Here is a 24415-nt window from a genome sequence, read left to right as displayed (position 1 = left end):
TCTCTGAAGGGCTAAGAAGGCATCCAGGTGGCATCCTCACCAACAGGAGGATTTAGCTTCACCTGTGGCTTCCATGACTCAATGTGAATCAACACCCTAGTTTTGTAAAGTACATGGGTTTTATTAAAATGAATACTGTATTTAACTTACTAGGTAAATTGACAGCTGCATACATAATAAAACATTCCATCATATTAAAAGACTATTTTATCAACATTTGTATAGTACTTCATTATTTCTAAGGTGCCTGAACTATGTTTTTGGAACTGCCACAGGAAAGCTGGTTTTAATAAAGCATAGGACTGTGTGATGTTGGAATATTATTCACAAAATACATTCAGCTGGGTCTGCTGCACACACTTCGGTAGAAATCTATGCCCAGAAAAGTTCATGGTTAAAAAAATGAAGCATAAATTTATTATCAGAGTGCAGAGGCTGGAGATTCTTCCATAATGAGCTGTAAAGGTAAGACTAAATTTCAATTTTCTTAACTGCTAATATAGAAATAACCATTGGTACTATTTTTAAAAGACAAGCAGAATAAAGGAGAAAAATGGTGCTAGAACATTTAAAAATACAAGCCATCTCAGGGAGAACTGAGATTGACTGGTCCAGAAAGCATTCAATAATACAGGCATAGCAAGTATTTTATACTATCTGTATTCTAAGCTCTGAATGTAAAATTCGACCAGGACAGAAATGCAGAAATGTAGTTATTATGAGGTTAAACTAATCCTATCAAAAGAGAAAATAATCAGAACTTGTTTTAAACAATAGTACATTGTGGATGTTATAAACATGAATTATGAAATGTTAGTCATCTCAATGCACTTCTTAAAACACAAATATTTAGATGCTCCTAAAAGTATACTCATGAATTATCATTTTCGCCTAATAATTTTGATAAAGACAAATTGATTCTTGGTGCCATCTGCAATATAAAACTATGATCCTTTCAAGGATTAAAAACAGAAAGGTATGCCTCTTCAAACGGATCAAGAATTAAAAATAAAGTCCCTTCTTCAACATGACTTTAAAGAAAATAATCAAATATTCAACACTTCCCCAATCAAATGCAGTTTTTTCAGACATTTCTGCAAATTAAAACAACCTCTTGAACACTTTCATTAACAATGATAGATTTTTAGAATCAAAACAGTTTTAAACTAGATGATTTCTGCTTATAGCTTTCATTTTCAACTGCTTGTTTGGGTGGTTAAGTGCTGATTGTAACTTGTCTTAATTTTCACAAGTGTTTAGATTCAAATTGAGCAGAAAATTCATAAGCAGTAGTTAATTTCTATTTTCATGTCTATTTTCAACTCAACTGTGTTTTGGCGAGCTATGAACTCATTCATGGAAAGAGGTGATGGGCCTTTTAACAACACGTACACTAACTGGAGCTATAACTTTAATTACTTGAGATTACCAAAATAAAATGAGTCTTCAACAACAGCAACTTTACTGCACACCAAGAGGCATGACAAAGTAGCTGAGAAATTTAGTTCTATCTCCAGGAGGCCAACCAGCCCCTTATTGATAGTGAACACAATGCTGATAAAGCCTGCCTAAAATTTCTTGCCTGACTTAATATGCTTCTCCATATTTGCCTAGGACGTTGTACAAGGTGGCCAAAAGGACTGGCCACATCATGGATACAGGCTCTGCTGTCTCTCATTTACAAAATTTTAAATAACCTTATTGTAGTTTGAAAAATATTAAGACACGGTCGTACATTACAAAATGATTTTTTTAAATACGAGAAACTGTTTCACACCAAATAAGGAAATGAAATATTTTAAATCAATTATAATTTTCTTTGGGAATACAACCAGATATTAAAGAATTACTGCTTCAAACGGCAACTACAACTCTTTAGGTGCTGAAACACAATTTAAAGGTACCATATCATAGAAATCACTAACTTTAAAAAAAAAATTTTATTTTATATTGGAGTATAGTTGAGTAACAATGTTATGTTAGTTTCAGGTGTCCAGCAAAGTGTTTCAGCTATACATATACATGTATCTGTTCCTTTTCAAATTCTTTTCCCATTTAGGTTATTATGGAGTATTGAGCAGAGTTCCCTGTGCTATACAGTAGGTCCTTTTTGGTTATCTATTTTAAATATAGTAGTGTGTACATGTCAATCCCCAAACTAACTTTTAAAAGAAAGTAATGCTTTCCTTCTGAGAACCTATTTTACTTGTTGAACAGTCTGTTCATGCCATGAAACTTCATTGGTAACTATTTAAATGTAAATGTCTTCTATAGCCTCACTAGACAATTATGGGGAGGAAAAAAGCAACACTAGATTATTCAAAAGAAATAACACTTTGCCGAAAGGACGCGAAATAGAAATTTGAAAGACAAAGGCACATAATATCAGTGCTCCTTTCGGAGGTTAACTCAACAAATACAAAGCAAATTATTCTGGTGGGGTTCGGGGACAACAAATTGGAGTGGTGATATACAAAAGGCCAACAGTCCAGTCTAGCAGGTTTTGTAACTAGGAAATTCTGTATACAACGTAAGGCAGCAAGAAGGTCACTCTTCAAAGAAACTGCTAACAACAGTGATGCCTGGGGGCAAACAATTCATTTAAATTGTTTATCAAGTGCCGGCTTAGTGCCAGGCAGGGATCTTAGGCACCAGGCTTACAGGAGCGGACATGAAGCTTGCCTTCTATCGAGGCAAGAAGGACACTAAATAAATCAAGGAGAAACCTGCAGACATTTCAAGGGCTATGAGGACAGGAAGACAAAATAATGTGATGGAGGAAACCTCTGCGTTATGGAGCTACTGCAGATGCAGCATCGGGGACCCTCGGTGGAGGGGCTATTTCCAAACTGAGGTTACTGGAGAACCCACATACTCCTTTAAATAACATCTACCTCGTGACTTAGGACTACACTTTTATAACATAACCTTTCAGTTGAGCACATTTACTTTTAAACATTCCAGCAGAGTTAATTTTTTCCATCCAACTGGCAGATCAGTTGGTCTTAAGAGGGATGGACAGGAGTGATCTTGGGACACCACCAAAAGGACACAACAAAACACTAACCAGAGGTTACAAAACAGGGAGAAAAAAGTGCAGGAGGTCTGGTATGAATGCACCTTTGAATTCAAAGGGGACTACTTCTGACTGGAAAAATAATGACTGTGTGAGAGAAACTGAGCACTTTATCATTACCCAGAGAGATGGAATGCGGTTGATCTTTTTTCTGACTAGCTTATGTCCAGAAAGATTTCAAAAGGAATGACAGCGATCCATCGTAAAGCTAATACCAAAAGGAGGGAAGAAAAATAAGCAGGGGACCCAATGTTAGTATCATGACATACTAGTAACGTTAGTCTCAGTATCATTGACCGTTTAACACAGCAAAATGAAATAATCTGAATATCCCAACATTATGGTGCTTTCACTTTTATAATGAGAGCAATGAATCAAATACACCATGCACGTGGGGATAGAACTAACCTGCAGAATGGCCCAATCTATGCAGTGGGGTTTCTCTGGTTTTAAAACTATCCCACATCAGGAACCTGAGTATTACCACTATGAATGACAATGCCCAAAACTCAAACGTCCATGATTAAGAAACACGCCAACGTGAAATATGAAATTTAAAAAAATGAACTCAATGAGCAAAATGAGCTTTCTTATTTAAAACAATTTAGGAAGAACTCGAAGACTTACCATGCCATGTGGGGGAGACATCTAACTGTAAGAAAGCTCTTAATTACTATAAATTATGATATACATACATAGGAAATAAGAAATTATGAGGAAGAAAATCAACAGAAGTCTTGTTTTGAAGATTTTTTTCCTATGCCTGTATATCAATGTATAATTTTTTTTTCTTTTCACACAGTTGGGCAAGTAAAACACCTGCAGGCTTGCCTAGTGAGTTTTTCATTTAGTATTACATCCATACAAGTGTTACAATGTTGTTAACTATTCTTTTAATGATTTTAACAAATCCACAATGTTCATTGTAATTTATTCAACTATATTCCTGTTGTAACTGATATTGCTTCCAATATTTTATTAATCAATTGAATGGCATGGAGGAGAATGCCCTTATCCATTCTTGTAACTCCAAAGTGAGTAACTCCAAAAGCAGAGCTTTGATACACATTACCAAACTGATTTTCTGGGAAGATGAATCAATTTCCACATTTATCCTGCACCATCTCCACACTAAAATTTTTAAGCAGTGCGACTCTTATGAGTAACAAAGAAGACTGATATCCCATTCTGAAATTTGCATTTTTAAAACTATTTTAATTTTAAAATAGTTTTAAAACTAAACATAAAACTAGAATAGTTTTATGTTTACTAGCCATTAATAGTTCTAAAAACAATCCGCCTCTGACCTTTAAATACAGGGGCTACTAATTTCCTTATTGACATTTAGGAATGTTTAATACAGGACACATATCAATTTTTTGTCACATGTTCCAACACCTTCCCAGTTGTCATTCTCCTTTCAGTTGTGCCTGTTTTTTGTCACACAAATATTTTTCACTTTAGGCAAATACATTAATCTGTGATAATATGATTGATCCTGTTGCTTTTTAATTTTTTGCTCAAAAATTGCTTGCCCATCTCAATATCAGTTATTGTCTACATTTTTCCTTTAGATTTTGTGGTTTGGTTTTCTTTTCTTTTTCTTTTCTTCTTTTTTTTTCTGGTTCATTTAGAGTTTATTAGGGGAATAGAAAGCAAAGGGCAGATCTGAGAGAGACTGAAAACCTGATTGCTAGATGGGATGGAGGTGGAAGGGAGAGGATGGGCATGGGGGGAGGAGGTGAAGGGAGCGGGGGAGTTAAGGAGACTGCCAGAGAGGGCTTCAAACTGAGAAAGTGGCATTTCAAGCTGAGCAAATAACACTGAGAGATTGAGCCCATTTCCAACTACTTTATTCCCCTCTCCCTTTTGTTAAAAGTCACGTTTCTTGAAATAGTGGTCTACGTTTCTTGCTTTAGTTCTTCACCATTCACTCACCAGCCCCAGTATAACGGGGGCCGCATTTGCTTTCACCAAAGTCACCAGTGTCTTCCGGTTGCTATACTCAAGGTACAACCATCAGTCTAGCTGACAAACGTGGATGCATTTAATATTGTTGGCCACCTATTCCATGGTAAAAGTCTCCCTGCTAGTCTTCTGTAATGGCTCTCTCTTCCTCCCTTCCTTCTCTCTGGACATTCCAACTCACCCTCCTTTATAGCTCTCCCTCTCTTGCTCGTCAATGTGGGTGAGGACTCCTTCTTCAGCAAGTTCCCTTCTTAAGACTATCCTTTTCCTGTGTGATCACACCCATATCCATGACCTCAGCCATCACTATAAGATGATGATTCCTTAATCTTTTCCTATACCTTAGAATCTCTCCGGAGCTGCAGAGACACATTTTCCATCCCCACCTCAAATTCTACAAGTCTAAAATTAATTCATCATCTTCCATAGACGATGTGCTTAAACCCGTTTTCCAATGATAGTCCCCAACTCAGTGAAAGGGTACCTCCATTCAAAATTCACCCAACCTAGAAATCAAGCTAAGCCTTCCCTGCCCGACTCCTACTTAATCAGTCAGCAAGTCTTTCTTTCATACTCTTTCTTCTCTCTCTAAAATTCACCTTTCTCTCCAACCCCACTCCTGTGTCCTTGGCTCAGAAGACCCTTAAATTACTCAAATAGTTTCTTAATTAATCTCTGTGACTTCCTGCCTCACCCCTCCCAATGCATCCTTAACATAAATGCCAGAGGTCTTTCTAAATTGTAAATCTTTCTATGTTAATCTCCTGCTTAAAATCCTTTAGTTACACCCCTTTGCCTTAAATAATGATAATTGTGACCATCGTTTTTTGAGTTCGTATTACTACCTTTTTACTAGGAAGTTTGTAAGGTGTATTTTAAATACATAAATAATGTATTTAAACTGGAATTTATATCTATGCGAGCTGGCTTTACCCTGTCCTGTCAGTTTCCTCTACACAAAAATGAATTACTTGCTATTACATGTAAGATTCTTTAGAATCTAATTCTCACCTACCTGTTGATGCTTACCTCATGCTACAAACCTCACATACTACTCTTCAACCATACCAAAACCATTGTAACCCCTAGAATATCATATATTTTTTTCTGCCTCCTTATTTATATTGTTCCCTCTGCCTGAATCCTCACCCACCTTCACTCCTCCAAGAGTTAACTCAACCATCACATCTGAGTTAGGTGATCAGGTATTTAATAATCCCATAGTCTTCTGAATATTTCTCTATCCTAGTATGTACCACAGTATAACTATCTGTTTAGCATCTATTTCTTCTACTGAACTCTTAAGTGTCTATGAAACAAGAGCTCTATTTCTTGAATGAAAGGCCCAAATTAAGGCTATGCCCAGAGTATTCAATAAAGGCTGGTTGTACAAATTAATTATCATTCAGGAAATGTCTAGTAGGCCAGTGTGATCGCTGTGATACTAGAATCATAAAAGGATCTGAAAAATACATTGGAAACATCGGTTTGGGCAGCTGAGGATCTTGACCTAAAGATCTTATTACTCCAGAGAAGATCTATTGGAGGTTTTCGAACAGATGATGGACAACATTTGATGTGTCCTGTAAGAAAATAATGGATAGTAAAGTGATAAGACGTTAGAGGCCAAGAAAAGAAGACAATTTAAGAAGCCCAGAAAGATGTGAGGAGAAACAGAATTCATTTTGAGATAAGCTGATTTCCAGAAACTGGCAGATATCCAGGTGCTGATGTCTACCTTTTCTCCCCGTTTCATGTTAAAATCCTTCCACATAAACCATTTTATTATACAAATTTCTTTTTTTTTAAGGATATAGAGTTACAGTTTTATTATTTTTATTTATTTATTTAATTTTTGGCTGCGTTGGGTCTTCATTGTTGCATGTGGGCTTTCTCTAGTTGCGGCGAGTGGGGGCTACTCTTTGTTGTGGTGCATGGGCTTAGTTGCTCTGCGGCATGTGGGATCTTCCCGAACGAACCATGGCTTGAACCTGCCATTGGCAGGCAGATTCTTAACCACTGTGCCCCCAGCGAAGTCCACAAATTGCTTATCCTTACCAAAACTAGCATGAAATTGGAATTCTGAGTCTGAGGCCCAACAGGCAGAGCCAATCTTGAAGGTTTCAGATTTGAAGACTAGCCGGGCAAATGGTTGAGACTGCCCAGGAGAGAATGGGGAGAGGAAGAAGAGTGCTGATGGGAGAAGCCTGGCCACCTGTACACTAATGAGCAAAGGAGAGAGAGACATTGAGGGAGACACGGTGGGGTCAGGGCAAGGGGGAGGACCCACAGAGTGAAACATGGGCTTAACCACAAACAGTGATACAGCACATCTATCCATGATGCATCCCCGGAAAGATTTAGTCTTCGGTTCATATTTATGGCCATGGAAGCTGTTTACTGAACACTTGACAGGCTTCAGGGCAAAATTCCATTTTAAAAAGGTCATCGTGTATCTGAATGCTCTATGTTGAACTGCTTTTCTGATGCTTTGGCTCCATCTAGATAGATGATAGTACACAAGTATGCATTTCCTGATTGCTATTTTCGTTGTTGGCAAATGCTTTGAATCACTAGTAAAATTTAAAAAAAATTTTTAAATAGTAATAATATTATTAAATTGCAGTAAACTATTCACCAAATTACTGCCCTTATAGCTTCCTCTGATGACTCTTACTTTATCAACATGGTAATTTTATTTAAACATATTTTCCACAGTGTAAAAATCTCAAGACAATTTAGGACCTTATCCCTCTTCTTCAGATTGACGTTTGTAAACAGAGTGCTGGTAAATTTGGTGGTAATAATAAGTTTATAAGAAAAAAATCCTTCTGCATAGTCCTTTCTAACATGAAAGAGTGAGAAAAGCAAAATTCCTTTACTTGAAAATTAGGAAAGTTTCCTTTTACGCGATGATTAATGTAAACCCTATAAAACCCACTCAAACTTTTAGAATATGATTACCTTAAAAATATATGTCTGTATGCACAATTTCTGAGTTCTTATCCTAGGAATAGAGACTGCACAGAAAGGATGGAACAATGGTATGGAAATTTACCATACTCTCCAATTGGACTCTTTATTGCAGACTTATTGCTTCCATGTGTTAAAAAAAAAAAAAAAATTCAAACCTTTAAGCCAACCCCAATCCCTAAAATTTTTGGCACTCTTATTAAGCACTGAATCCAGAAAGGAAAAAAAAAAAACAACAAACATTTTTTGTATTATTATCCCAAGCTTATCAGAGTCAAGATTTAGTTCATCATTATGGGAATGTATTAGAAATTAAAAATAAAGATTGGTTTCTACAAGGCTTAAAGAAAGTACACTGATTAAATTTACTAAAATGCCAGGAATTATTTGGTCTTAATATTCATAAATAATGCTTATTTTGAATACTTCATTGGAGAATATATAATATAAATTAATTTGGGCAAAATATTTAAATGGATGAGGTTAACATATTCTCTTTTGCACAGTAAAATTTTTGTTTTTTTTTTTAAGCTATGGTTACATAAAGCTGAGGAATACAAACATCACATCAAACTAAGTCATATAATTTTCCAAAACAACGAAATCTTTGCTCAAACTCCACAGTGAGGTCAATGAATTAGCTAAACTCTGTTGTCTCTGCACTTTTCCACAAATCAAGTTCTTCTCCAAGTTTCGGTATGTGTCAAAGGAAAGAAGGAAAAAGTTCCCTCACCCCAAAGTGAGAACAGATGGGAATGTAAAATTAGATGGGAAGAGACAAGTGAAGCTTTGGATGACTGACCAAGAAATCTTCCCCAGAGGAGAGCCAGATACAACAGACCTCACTCAGCTTGTTCCACCTCCCAGTTTGCTTCCAAATTAATCCAATAGGAATGCAAAGCAGTTCTCAGATTCAGTGGATTGGTTTTGATTTTTCTAAGCACTTTATATAAATTTTATGAAGAAGCTATTGATCAATATAAGTTTACAATGTTATGTGTAATTAATATAAAATAGTCTCCTAATCACTTTTGTGATTTTCACTTACTTCAAACTGAGACTAACAATAATATTTTTTGAAATAATAAAATAAATGGCTTTATGAAAAAGAGGCAACGGGCATGAAAATACTTGTGTACACTGAACTCCTTTTATGATAGAAGAGCCATCTGCTATAAATTGAAAAGTTATATAAATAAAATATGAACATATTTTATATTCATTCTTCTCATATTTTATCTGTCTAACTAAAAATAATAAATAGTAAAGCCAGCAATACTTCCCATAGCTAGCAAAAAAAAAAAGTTCCTTTACTTGATATTCATTTTATAGAGCATGATATAATTTTTCTATCTAAAAATATCAATTATAAACTTAAAGAAATACTGTCTAAAATGCTGTATTCTCTTCAGGATTTTTAATATGGGAAATAATTTAAAATTTGAGCAAAACAGAAAATGGTACTCTCAGTTTTTAATGTATTAAAACAGCAGTTTTATTGTTAATAATCATTCTCTTAAAATATTGTAATATTAAGAGCAATGTTGTAAGATTAACCATGAGCTTTCAAAGAGCTATCAAATACCTTCCACAAAACGATGGTTTTGGAGCAGATGGTTTTTGCGTGTGCTTACTTTCACATAAAATTTACATTTGTTGATACAATGAGAGTAACTCAGCATTTTAATCCATAGTGCTCAAACGTATAGATCATTCTCACCCCTAATTTCAAACTTCTTTAGGACAACAATGAAAAGTTCTCTATGCACCATTTCCCTGCCCTTCCAGAAAACTGCTTTCAAAATCTTAACCCTGCTTTATCTTTTTCAACGTTACAAAGTATACACAACCAAAAAGAATTACAGAAACATGAACCGTTCCAAGTGGTGAAAGCAGCTGCACCTCACACTTAAGTGATTTCAGTTTAAAGAAGCCCAGGCACTTGGATAATTTGATACAGGCTTCACTTACAATAGGGAATGAGGCCTTCCGTAAAGAAGGTGCTCAATACAGTATGCTGCATTTATTGGAATATGTGCATGAAACAATTACTGAAAAGTAGATTGCATTATTCAGATTACCCTATATTGTATGCAAACATTATCACCAAAAAAGCAAACAAACCAACCAAAAACACAAAACAAAACACAAACAAGGTGTCTAGCTTTTTTTTTCCTTCCTTGTCAATACATAAAAGCCACACAGGCAAACATTTGGAAATCCAATGTTGATGATATTTTGTTAAAATTCATTTTCCACACTTTCCATTTGTACAAGTAAAATCAGAATTAAGCAAAATCAACTGTGAGCACTTTGTAATTCTTCCTCAGATGAATAAATCTAAATTCTAATTCCTCAAAATATCAAACTAAGACCTCTCTACAAATTTTATATTATTTCCTTAATTTATTTTGTGGATAGTTGGTTGAAAGATTTAAACATGGAAAACAGAGAACATCTTATAACGAATCCAACTTCTATCTTCCTCATGGGGTGGGGGTACTTTGAATAAAGAATGCATATGTACATACTCAACATTTACTCAAGACTCCTGTCCTAGTCCCAAATCTTCCACTTAATTTTAAAATGAGGTCAACCACAAGCACTTTGAATGAGAAACACTCATCTGTTAAAGGAATCCAGTTGGTTTGGGTCAGGATTTCTCAGACCTCAGACACCCAGGATCAGTGGGCATATTTTGGGAGTCTGAGTATTATAAGATGTGGTCTTTGTTTTGGTGTCTTCATATTATGAAAAAAAATATGACCATATTCTGTATAATCTCTTTCACAACCTTAACCACTGATTACTATCATATAATTTCAGGATCTGCTTTTGATACAGTGTTTATGATCTTGATGGTGTAAGCTTTTTATTGTGACTATATTTAACTCGTGATATGACGTTCCTCAAACTGGAATTCACAAATGTATTCTTGGAGCCCGAGAGACAATTTTCCTTTGACACGAATCCACATATTATTCAAGACAAGTAGACACTAGGCTAGATAATCTTTCTAATTCTTTTCCAAGCCAAAAAATATGTTACATTCTATGCAGCTTATAGTAATCAATGGAATTCAAATTTTAAAAGCATGTCTAGAGAAAGTGGACTTTAGTTATAATTTCTAATTCCATGTTTATTTATTTTCCTTTTACATTTAAATGCAAGTGAAAGTTTTGAGATAACAGTAAGATGACATTCAGTGGGCAAAATGAAACAAAGCCGTCAGATAAAGTTCCATTAGCAACAGCCAGATGGGTTTAGTGGACCACATATTAACTAGGAATCAGAAAATCCCAGTTTCTCTTTACAGTTTGCCTTTGACTTGAAATACCATCTTGGTGTTAGTGATTCATTCTTGCAAGCCCCCCCCTTTTTTTTCTTTACAGGGATACTACATTAGGCTACTCAATGAATAAAATGCACGGTAAATACCAGGTATTTATGTTACACAATGATAAGCAATAATGTTTCAAATTGTAGTCTCTATAATAAGGAAGACAACAAATCTACAAAACTCAAGTATTTTCTTAATTTTGTCAGTGAAAAATGTATACCACATGTAAAAATAACAGCATAATTTTTTATCATAATTATGAATTCTTTTGATCTAGTTTTTAAAATATTTATGTTTAAATTTGATTCATCTAATTTTAAAATATTTATAACATTGTCAGTTCATACTTAAAGATATTTTATTGGTAGAAATCATTAGTGCTCATATATCATAATTTTATATCAAGTTTTTAACCATATACTCTTAAAGGAATTTTCAATTTATATGTATCTTAACAATAAAATCATCTCACCACCAGTAAAGAGGAGTAAAATGTTTGCTAGCTGCAAAGATACTCTGAATTTAAAATACATACAAACTTTCCATTTAAAATATAGTTATTTAATTTTTAATTTAAAAAGTTAGGAAAAATGAAACATTTAAGTCATCTTATTCCCATCTATGATATAAATGTGAATGAAAGTTTTAAGTAAAAATCCTCCATAAAGAGGTTTGTAGAATTTTTTCCTGATATGCAGCATGTTAACTGAACCCTTTTTTAAAAGAAATGATTTTAAACCATTCCTAAAGTGTTGCCAATAGCACATGATTAATCAGATTAATGAATTAAATTATTGATTGTGAAATTTGTTACTGAATTTAAATTACTGACTTTTGACAGATTCATTTTTTCTAAGGTGAAGGCTGTTAAAATCAATTTTATAAATCAAACATTTCATGATAAGATTCATCATGATAAGTTTTATTAAAAGAGAAATATCCCATTCAAATTTAAGAGTTTTCTTTTCCGCTTATCCTAGCAAACATAACTGACATTAGTTTACTAAGATTATTTCAAACTTCCTTCTTCCTATTAAGGAATTTTCAGCTTTTAAGATTTCTTTTCTAGAAGATGTAATTAGACCATTATCTAAAGGACAGTGAGTTGGAGCTAGATGGGAAAATGTACTTTTCTAAACAGTGCATGCTTTTATATATTGTGATAAGTAATTTTGTTCTTGGAGTAGACACATGTAGATGCACAAACGCATAGACACATGCAAATGCACAAACGCTCACATCAGTGCCAAAAAGTTACTCTACCTGAACCGTCGAGCTGATCTCAGAGGCAAAGCCGCCCGTCAAGGGAGCCTCGTGACTAACTAGCAGCCGCCCTGTTTTGATCACAGACTGAAAGAGAAAAGGAAAGTCTGATGTTGAAGAGAATACATATTTTCAAGTATATGATGGTAGTTTTGATTAAGTAATAAAAATAAATTATTTAAATCCAATAAATAATTAAAAATTAGCAATTCAATTTTATGCCAAATAAGTTGTAACTCCCTTTCAGCTGGACTGTTCTTTGATTTTTGCACTGTTAAAAAAGTTTTCAGTAGCTAATCCTAGTGCAAAAGAAAAATGAGATTTGTAATTCTATGTATGTCATTAAAAATGCCTTCTATTATATTTTTGTGTTATAAACTGAATGTATTTCACATTTTTGTATCTGAATATCATTTTTTTCCTCATATAGCTCTAAGAATGAAAGTGCCTTTTTGTTCCTTTGGGAGTATATTTGCATATAGATAAATAGTCTTAGGACATTTTTTGCGTGGAGAAGGAAAACACAAAAATAGAGTGTAAAAACTGTAGCAAAGGAAAAGCTCAAGCCACTAGACATTCAAGGAAACAGAGCGTGAAGAAATCACCGGGAAAGTAAAAGGGTTACAACTCTCTTCGTTCAAGTGTATTAAAATATGGTTAACGACTACAACTCCATTTTAAACTAGAAAATGTCACAGAAAATAAGGATGTATTCTCGACACTGGCTTGGTGTGGTTGTTCCCACTGTGCTTGACACACTCTGTACAATAATAAATCAAAAAGTATAGCTATGATATCATAGCAGGATGCCAGTGTGGAGGAAGGTAAAAAATATTAAAACCAACAGCAAGTTACTGCTTAAAATATGTTACCCAGTTACCATATTATTACAAAGGAGAAGTCGTAATTTCTCCTCTACATTTCTAATAATTTTGTATCACCTTCCTTAAATTCTACATTACTCTTTTAGGAAAATGAAATTAAAATCTTCCAAACAGAAAACTTACAGGCAGACCTGGTTTTATTGCCCTTCACTTTACTGTGCTTTGCACATAACTGCAGTTTTTACAAACTGAAGCCTGCATTGTAAGATGATGGTTAGCATTTTTTTTAGCAATAAAGTATTTTTTAAATTAAGATATGTACATTTTTTTAGACATAATGCTATTACACAGACCACAGTATAGTATAAGCATAACTTTCATATGCACTTGGAAGCCAAGAAATTTGTGTGACTCACTTTATTGCAATATTCACTTTATTTTGGAGGTCTGGAACCGAACCCTCAATATTTCCAAGGTATGCCTGTATATAAATTAAAATATTGCTTTCATTCTAGGCAATTAGGGTTTAGAATTTCAAAAGTGTGTAGTAGTTTCAGCCATCAGATGTTAAACTCCAAGATATGGCCAGTAGCCATGACAAAAATAAGTTACCGAATCTACAAAGTTAATAGTGACTTAAGAATATGAAATTTTATGAACACCTTAATGAATGCCATCCCCGCCAATGAAATATTAACCTTGGAATATGTTGGTATTTGAATTTATGACTGTGGTTAATTATGCCAATGTGAAAGTCACAAATTAAATTTCAGTGCACCTGGTTAGAAATATAAAGAGACAAAAATATTCTACAATCATGAAAAAAACAAATGTATTCTCAAAGTATTCCCTAAAAAGATGTCCTGACTTTAAGGACTGCCGATTAAAGAAACAGATTTGACAATCAGAACTTTCTTAGAGCTCTGAATCCCAGAACTCTGCCAACATAAGAGCATCTAGGAATGATATAGCCAAAATCCATCCCAGCTAGACGGTACAACCCAGCTAGAAGGGAGAAATGAGAAACAGCTATAAAAATGCTGCTGTTCCCCTCAAACCCCACACAACAGAGTTGGTGCTTTTTATCTGAACTGAGGCCAATCCAAGATCAAATGACAATCCAATAAGCAACCAAGGCAAATGTTCTAGGCTTCCTCTAGCCTGCAGAATGTAGTGGGGAAACTAAGCACAGATGTACCCAGGACAAAAGCTACCAACCCCTGGAGTCCATGCAACATGATGTGTAAGCAGATAAAATCTGTCAGCAGGAGAAAAGCTAAATAAACCAAGATACATCAATACAGCAGAGTATTATACAGCCATGAAAAAGACCGAGGCCATGGAACAGTGCCCATGACAAGTTAATTAGTAAATTAAGCAAATTGCAGAATAATATGATCTCATTTTTGTGAAAAACGGACACCAGTAAACATAGCTATATATATTGAGCCAACATGTGTAAATAATCTGGAAGGATTCATTCCAAACTATTAAAACTTGCTTCTCCTGGACTTCCCTGGTGGCTTGTAGGGAAAGAACTTTTGGTTTTGTTTTACTTTAAATGAAAAGTATTTTTATATTATTGAAAATATTCTCAATAAGTCTAAAATAAATAAAAATAAAGGGAAAGCCCTTTTAAGTTAATGCTGAAGGTAACAAATGCATGTGACATTGCAGTCATAATCTCAAAAAATGTAATTTTTTTATGGTATCTTAGGACTAGCTTCAGATACAAGGGAACCCTGAGGTCCCAAACCCCAGCAGCAAAGAGGCACAGTGAAAACATAGGGAATCAGCCACCCCCCCATGCCAGGCTCTGTATGACAGCTGTATGTCGAGATCATATCCAGCTCATCTCTTGACCTTCAAGCTGTTGGACCCCAGACAAAATGGGAAATCAGCTATTGGTATCAAAGAAGGGCAAGTTCTTCAACAGCTCTGCAAGTGTGTTAGGTAAACATGCGAGTTCTTGGATCAGGAACTGTATGCTGACAGTTCTGGAAGGAATTCTGGAAATTTCTAAAATACCAAGAGCTGAAGGGCAGACACAAGATGAGAAGTAATAATGCTATGAGGCTCTAGAAACTGTCAAAGCAAGCAAACCAGTGAGAGAGAGAGGGGACAGCAACACAAGAGGAGACAGAAATAATGATCAAAATCATAAACAACTGCATGTCACAGGAGCTGCTGTGTGTTAGGCTCTGAGTATTTTACTTTACTTCACTGAATTGTGAAAGCACCTAAATCTCATTTCTGCTTCTTAAAATCATCTACTACCTGAAAAGTATTAAACTATATAAAATAAAATTACAGCAAAATTCTGAAAAATGCCTATAGACATAACACTGACAGTTTCAAAGAATTAGCATACATCGTGAAAGGCTGAGACTATGATAGAATCCCATGATTTTGTAAGGTATAATACAAATTCAACTTGGTATGTGCTTTTTATCATTCACAATTTCAGTTTACTAAAATTTCTGAAGATAGCTTCTTTTCTATTTTGGAAATGTTCACACTTTGTTAATATTATGATAATGAGATCATTGCAAATATACACAGTTGAGGAGAGTGTTACCCTTTCCATGCTTTGTGATTCAACTAGACATTCTGATTAATCTACGTCTTTTGTCAACTTTAACAGGCATTTCATTTTCATACATTCAGGCACAATCACATCCAACTGCCGGGAAATTTTTCTAGCCAAATTTAGCATTTTGACCTCCTTAGAGAGTAAAAATATGGTGCCTTTCAATGGAGATAGCCATTAACCTTTTAAAAATAAATCACTACAGATATAAACGCTAATAAGGGTTTAAAATTCCTTTTCTTTAGAAAAAAAGTGATATATCAAGTTTCAAGTTTTCTTCTGCGATAAATGTAATTCACCACTTGAAAAAAAATTTTAAGAGTTTAAACAACTTTTCAATATGAAAGCTAAACCTATCACAGCCAGGAAAGATCACATAAGGCTGGATTTTCCAGTATCTGCCTCTTCAACTTCTTGCCACCAAGATCTGCTCCAGGATTCTGGACTTACCCAGAGGGAGTAGCGGTGAGTTAGAGCAGCTAATGGCACCAGGGAAAGCTGAACCAGTTCAAGATGAGGACCCATCTCTGAAACAAAACAGCTTTGTTCCCTACAAGGCCTTGAGAAATTTGTCAAGAAAACTTAAAAAACAATTCTGAAAGGCAAGGAGTGAAACAGCCTACGGCTGTTAAGCTGGTGAGCACTGGTCTGCCCTGGATTTCTCCCAGAGAGTCTCACTTTCTCACTCTTTCTGTCGTCCCCTCCCCAAGGGCATCAGCAACACCTGATTCAAGAGGAGGCATCAAATCTTAATGCTGAACACACGATGACATTGCCAACAACCAACAGATTGCGACACCCCCGTTCTGATGGAAACTTTTAAGATACCTTGTTCCTGCTCTGGCCACTCATGACTTTTCCCCTTAGTCCGTCTTTTGCCCAGACTTCATTACTAATGGCCATAACATCAAGTTATCTATGAGGGATACCTAGCCCAATGCTCAGACCATGGTAGCCACTCAAGAAAAGTTAACTAGATAAAAATCTATTAAAATAATTTAACTATATTAAACACGCCCTTCTTTAATGTCCTGAAGCTACTACTTTCTTAGCAAAGTCCTTTTTTTTAATTGAAGTATAGTTGATATACAATGTTTAGTTTCAGGTGTACAGCAGAGTGGTTCAGTTATATACACATATATTGAAGCTACTACTTTCTTAGCAAAGTCCTTTTTTTTAATTGAAGTATAGTTGATATACAATGTTGTGTTAGTTTCAGGTGTACAGCAGAGTGGTTCAGTTATATATACATATATTCAGTTATATATATGTGTGTGTGTGTGTGTGTGTGTGTGTGTGTGTGTGTATATAAATTCTTTTTCAGATTCTTTTCCCTTAGATGTTATTAAAAGACACTGTGCAAAATCCATTTTTAAACATAGTGCAGAAGCATACTTCAGCGCATCCCAGAACAATGTAAATATGAAATAACAGACTCCAAATTAAGGACATTTTAATGGGGCGTTAGCAATAAGATATCTGTGGTAATAGCAGAGTTGCTAAGTTAAACTCCATCAAAACGACTGCACAGATTTTGGCTGCCCAAACATGGGACACATGTTTTAGTGAATGTAGCCTCTAAAGATTTTAACACAATCCAACCAGGAAAACTGTTAAGTTGTCATTCCAGGAGAAAATGATACGGAAAGGCAGACCATTAAGCTGGCATATGCCTGAAAGTGCAACACATTCAAAAAGCAGAAGTGTAGTTTTTATCGCTTACTCAAAACCTATGGCAAGATTTTCTTCCTACAAAGTAATTCAACCTGACCAACACCAAGTTCAGTGGCCTATCCTGATGGCTGATAAGATAAAGTAGGAAAGGCAACACTTTGGATAGGCAATTTACAGCCCTTTTAACATTTTCTATCTGAATAAAAGCTAATGAAAAGCAAAAGAAACATCAAAGCTGGCCTTTACCAGTTCCTTTTGAAATCCAATCTGCTTATAAATACATATGAGCGGAAGTAATAGTAAAGTCGTACACCTTTGTTTCATCAATCAAGAGCGTGTTCATAACAATTATATAATGTAGAAGCATTAAGGACATGATTTTAATTAGCCTCAAATATTTCTGCAGATAAATTAAGTTTCTGAAATGTTCTCTTGTTTAGTAGCCAAATGCATTTGACACGTTAGCTAGAAAAACTTCACAATTAACCACAAGCTAACAATGTGTTAGAATGTGCCTAGCAACTATGATTAGTCAGCATGAGCGTCACACACAATCAGGTCACTGGCTGATATTCCTCTGGAGAAACACCAACGCTAAAAGAGAAGGAAGAGTCATGAACCCCACAGATGGTTCGGAAAAGTCCATTTTGGCAAGGCTCTTAGTGATGGGGTTACAAAGAGTTTGGTACCGTAGGAAATTGGTGTAAATGGAGAAAGAGTAAATCCTCAGAGCTTTCTCACCCACGTGGAAAAAGTAGTTAAGGGAGCAAGCAGAACATAAAGAGAACTGAATAAAGTCAACAGAAGAAGAACGAGCAAATCACTCTAACAAAAGCATGAAGTGTTTGGGAAAATTTCAGACATCCTCCCTGGTTCCCTCTTGCCTGAATTATTGGTATAATCAGAGCTGACGAGCCTAGGAAAAACCGCTTTTGCAAAAACTAAAAGCAGACATCTTTCTGAAAGCTACTTCAAAACATGTCAGACAGGGGCTTCTCTGGTGGCGCAGTGGTTGAGAGTCCGCCTGCCGATGCAGGGGACACGGGTTCGTGCCCCGGTCCGGGAAGATCCCACATGCCGCGGAGCGGCTGGGCCCGTGAGCCATGGCCGCTGGGCCTGCGCGTCCGGAGCCTGTGCTCTGCAACGGGAGAGGCCACAACAGTGAGAGGCCCACGTACCGCTAAAAAAAAAAAAAAGCATCTAGACACAGTGATTTAAATGAATCACTAACAAGCTTCCAATTTTCTGATGCCTTGAAGCTGTTAGGAGGGACCAATCATGCTATAAAAAGGGAGTCCTATAAACTAAGCTCTAATCATCATTCTAGTTCTAACAGAGGACTACCCTGGGCCAGCTCTTTCCATCTATTTTTCCTACTCTAGATTGATTTTAGAATAAGAAGTTAGCAGTACTAAACATGTTTCTGTTTTTATGTAGATCTTTTGTAAATGCATGGCTGTAATAAACACACAGAACATTTCCTTTCCTTGGTACTGAACATAAATTTCCTTTCCTTTTGACAAGAGTTCATGTTGCCATGGTAATAAAGGTATTGTACTGGTAGATGTTTATTAGATATGTAGTGAAACATGGGAAAATATGTAAATAAATATGTCTTAAAAGTTTTTTCATTTTCCGCATTAGCTTAAACATCATGCAAAGCATAACCACCTACAGGAATCAACATTATTTTTTTGTGTGCCAAAGCAAATTCTCAAAGATTGAGGTAGCCATTTCCCAAGTTGTTTTCTGATCTTCATTTTTACCACTGCCCTACCATTTCTCAGCAGGACTTAAAATATTTCCATTAACTTGTCTCCACTTCAACTCTTACCCATTTCTTTTTATGAAAAGGAGAAATTATAACATGTCATTTGGATATTAATATTATTGACTTCCATGTTGTAGAATTTTATAAAATTGTTGACAAGGACAACTAAAAAGCCAAGCTGTACTTTTGACAATCAGGGTGGTGTATCTCCTACAGCTTCTATTCTTAGAACCATCCTGAGCTCTTCCAGGCTTCTTCTCTGAAGTTTGCAACAGCAGGAAACATTCAGAAGTACCACGTAATTTAACCTTACTATAAATATGCTTATATTTCTATAATAAATGAGAAAGTGGTAGTACAACTGCTATACACACTACTTGGCAAATCTAGAACTTGACCTAGTAGTAAAGACCCTTGGCAGGGCCATTTCACTACATTTATTATTTATTGATTTAGGCAGCTTACCTTCATTCAAGTATTATTCTTTTGTTACCATGATACTATATATATATTGCATGTTGTGGGAAGAGGCTGATAATTCACAGATAACTCATGTACCTAGTTTAGCACCTAGGTTACAATTATGGGCTGAATGAAAATGCCATATACAGAATTTTAGTTGTTTCACCATTTTAATCATTTTTAACTACAGTTCTGTGGCATTAAGCACATTGACATGGTAGTACGACCATCACCACCATACAATGCCAGCACTTTTTCATCTTCCCCAACGGAAACTCTGTACCTGTTCAACAGTAACTCCCCATTCTTCCCCTCCCCCAGGGCCTGGCAATCACTATTCTACTTCCGTCTCCATGAATTTGTCTCTATCGTAGGAACCTCATCTAAGCACAATCACACAATACTGTCCTTTTGTGACTGGCTTATTTCACTTAGCATAATGCCTGGGTCATCCGTGTTATAACATGTGTGAAAATTTCCCTCCTTAAAGCTGAATACTATCCCACTGTATTTATAAACCATACTTTATCTATTCAGGCTCTCGGGCACTTGGATTGTTTCTGTCTTTCGGCTATTGTGAATAATGCTCCTATGAACACGGGTGTACAAATACCTGTTCGAGTCACTGCTTTCATTTATTTTAGGTGTGTGTGTGTGTGTATATATATACACACCCAGAAGTGGAACTGCTGATCACACTATAATACTATGTTTAATTTTTTAAGGAATGGCCATACTAGTTTTCATAGCAGTTGTACCATTTTACATTCCCACAACCAATGCACAGGGGTTCCAATTTCTCTACATCCTCATCAACACTTGTTTTTTCAAGTTTTTTTGATAGTAGCCATCCTAATGGGTATGGGGTGTTATCTCATTGTGGTTTTGATTTACATTTCCCTAATGATTAGTGGTGTTTATCACTAATTTATAAAATCTTTTCCTTTTTAATTTTTTAATCAGGCTGTTTGGTTTTTATTGTTGATACAAATAGTGTTTTCAAAGTGCTTAATGCATCGGATTCCTTAAATTGGTCCCTCTGGGGACCGGAAATAAAATCTTCTCAGAATATGATATACCCTATGAAAAAATATATCATCAAACTCAACTGTTCACTATGTCTTCTTTTCTGAAAAAGCATTACATCTGGTTTCTTCACCATCCTCCATTTTGAAACAGACACAAGGACATTTTTTTCTAAGATGACTTATGTCACATAGATCCTTTGCCCAACTGATTATGCAAGACAGCACTCCTCTATCAAAAAATCTTCAATGGTAAATCAGCTAATTGGAATCACAAAGATAACTTGTAATCAGTAACAGCACCAGTAATCCACCGTCCAAAGGAACAACCGAATCTATTTACATACTACAGAACCTTGGAGTCATCTCTTTGCTCCATACTCTGCCAATAACTAGAAGATAGACTAATGCCAACTAAGACAGTTTGAAACATTGGTACAAACCAGACAATCACCATCATCATCTTATTTGAGTATTACATGCAATTTCTCAATTAGCTTTTAATCTTATATAAGTTCCAAAGGTCACTGGTTCATGTCAAAAACGATTTACTGAGCCACTCACATGTGCCAATACTGGGGAAACACAGATGAGTTAACCCAGGTACCTAAAGGACTGTAATATGGGTTGCCACAATGTCCTAGGGCAAGACATACTCAAGAAAGAAAGAAATTAATTTAAAGATTGCTAAGGCAGAATACGGGAATTTAAAATCAAGTTATATTTGGTAAAAACAATTTTTTTATTTTAAATTTCAACACCTAAGGTCTTCTTAAAAATAACATTGAAAAACTGAATTTTTATCTCTTAGAAGAAACAATTACTAATACTCTTTCCCATTCTATTCATAAGTCTCCATTTGGCAAATTTTTCTCAAGTGTTGACGACAGAGGAAAATACTATGTTTGGCCATCATAAGAGTCTTAAGGGTACAAACTGACATCATCCCCTGTGTTCCCAGAATACCGTGAATAAAAAAGTGACCCCAACCAAAACCAAGACTGTCAGCCAGTTACATTTTAAACTGCTGTTTTAAGCATGTATCTGGGGTACGATTTTCTCTGAGGCCAGATGGTTGTCTACCAAGGCAACACTTCTCTAAGGAATGATCAAAAGCATAAACACTGCTACACTTCTGCATCACCATGGATAAATGCTTTTATTTTCTAAAACCTGGTCCAAATCTGTTGGAGTTAATGGAGTTTTAGTTCATTACAAAACAAAAATCATGTGTAGTTCATAATACATGTAGTTCATAATAACCAAAGCTTAAAATCTTCTGGTACTTTTTTATGACTCAAAAAAGTGGTAAAGTAGGGCTTCCCTGGTGGTGCAGTGGTTGACAGTCCGCCTGCCGATGCAGGGGACACGGGTTCGTGCCCCGGTCCGGGAAGATCCCACATGCCGCGGAGCAGCTGGGCCCGTGAGCCTTGGCCGCTAGGCCTGCGCGTCCGGAGCCTGTGCTCCGCAACGGGAGAGGCCACAACAGTGAGAGGCCCGCGTACCAGGAAAAAAAAAAAAAAAAAAAAGTGGTAGAGTAAAACTCATAGGATGTTTCAGCAAAAGTTACACATATATTTTTCAGTATATATAACTAAGATGGTGCAGACAGACATAAAGTACATAAATGTCATACTTCCATTAAAACCAAGATGATGGGGAGAAATTGTTTATATGACAGGTGGATTCAGGAAAAGAATTCCTTTAGCTGAAATAATATTTGTCTATAAAACATTCATTGATTACTTGATAGAATAGGAGAGAGGCAGAAAGGCATAGAAATCTCTGGGTCAAGAATTATAGTATCAAACTTCATTACTAATGGAATATTCATGAGAAGTTAAGATGCAATAATAATAGTTACCCAGAAATATAATTCAATATTTAAAAATTAATTTAAACTTAATTTTTTTTCAGGGAAAAAACTTTGAAAGTTTCTTTACTTGTAAACTACAAAAATATTAAGAATCCACTCCTGTTTGATTTACAATTTTCTATTCTGCAACTTTTTTATTGACAAGAACTCATAAAACAGAGTAAGATGATCATGGCCATTATACCACAGATAGTGAGACATACCTATAATAACCTAGGCTGTAAATGATAAGAGCATTTTTTTGAAGAGTAATCCGAGAAGATTTTATGCTTGTTGACTTACTTTACCGTAAATTGGTCATTTTGCTATATCCTCCAACATCGCTAATCACCAGGGAAATGTAAATCAAAACCACAATGAGATATCACCCACACCTGTCAGAATGACTATCGTCAAAAAGAACACAAATAACAAATGTTGAGGAGGATGTGGGAATGTAAAGTGGTGCAGTCACTGTGGAAAACAGTATGCAGGTTTCTCAAAAAGCTAAAAATAGAACTATCATATGACCCAGCAATTTCACTCTTGGATATATATCCAAAAAACACTAATTTGAAAAGATACATGCACCCCAATGTTCATAGCAGCACTATTTACAATTGCCAAGGTATGGATGCAACCTAAGTGTCCATGAACAGATAAATGGATTTAAAAAGCTGTTTTATACATAAACACACACACACACACACACACACACATGTACATACACACACACATATACATACTATGGAATACTACTCAGCCATAAAAAAGAACAAAATTTTGTCGTTTGCAGCAGCATGGATGAACTTGGAGAGCATTTTGCTAAGTGAAGTAAGTCAGACAAAGACAAACACTGTAAGATATCACTTATACGTGGAATCTAAAAATACAACAAACTGGTGAATATAACAAAAAAGAAGAAGACTTGCAGATATAGAGAGCAAATTAGTGGTTAGCAAGCAGGAGGGGGGCAATATAGGGACAGGGGAAGGAGGTACAAACTACTGGTTGTAAGATAGGCTACAAGGATGTATTGCACAACATGGGGAATATAGCTAATATTTTGTAATAACTTTATACGGACTGCAACCTTTAAAAATTATATATAAAAAATAGCAAATAAAAGATCAAAAGAAAAAAGAAAAATATTGAAACACTATGTTGTACACCTGAAACTAATACTGTAAATCAACTATACTTCAATTAAAAAAACTGTAGTATACCCATATAATTAAATACTACTCTACAATAAAAAAGAACTATTGAGTTACACAATAACTTGACTGAATCTCAAAGGCATTAGGCTAAATGAAAGAAACTAATCTCAAAATATTACATAATGTATGATTCCTTTTATATGACATTCTCAGGAACTCAAAGTTACAGTGACCATGAACAGGTTGGTGGTTTCCACAGATTAGTAGTAGATGTGGCTACAAATTGATAGTCCAAGGACATTTTCGGAAGTGATGGAACTGTTCTGTATCATAAAAATATTGGTGATTACAGGAATCAATACATGTGCTAAAATTCATAAAACTATGCACTAAGACTATATTCACAAAATGGTTACATAATTAAAAATAAAAGT

The 24415-nt window shown here is 35.3% G+C and overlaps 1 protein-coding gene across 3 annotated transcripts in view; it reads right to left on the bottom strand.

Annotated features, from left to right (window-relative positions):
* Positions 1 to 24415, bottom strand: part of BCKDHB (branched chain keto acid dehydrogenase E1 subunit beta) — a 231325-nt gene that overhangs the window by 46795 nt on the left and 160115 nt on the right. For 2 of the 3 annotated variants that reach the window (XM_024757453.1, XM_024757454.1), the window contains exon 9: positions 12621 to 12707. The exons of the other annotated variant lie outside the window; for it this stretch is intronic. In XM_024757453.1, coding sequence (XP_024613221.1) covers positions 12621 to 12707 — 87 coding nt within the window. The remainder of the gene's footprint in view (positions 1 to 12620; positions 12708 to 24415) is intronic. 3 annotated transcript variants of the gene reach the window in all.

The sequence above is a fragment of the Neophocaena asiaeorientalis genome, unplaced genomic scaffold, assembly GCF_003031525.2.
Source record: "Neophocaena asiaeorientalis asiaeorientalis breed wild unplaced genomic scaffold, Neophocaena_asiaeorientalis_V1.1 scaffold253, whole genome shotgun sequence".
Taxonomy (NCBI): Eukaryota; Metazoa; Chordata; class Mammalia; order Artiodactyla; family Phocoenidae; genus Neophocaena; species Neophocaena asiaeorientalis.
This window is presented reverse-complemented; position numbering and strand designations above follow the sequence as displayed.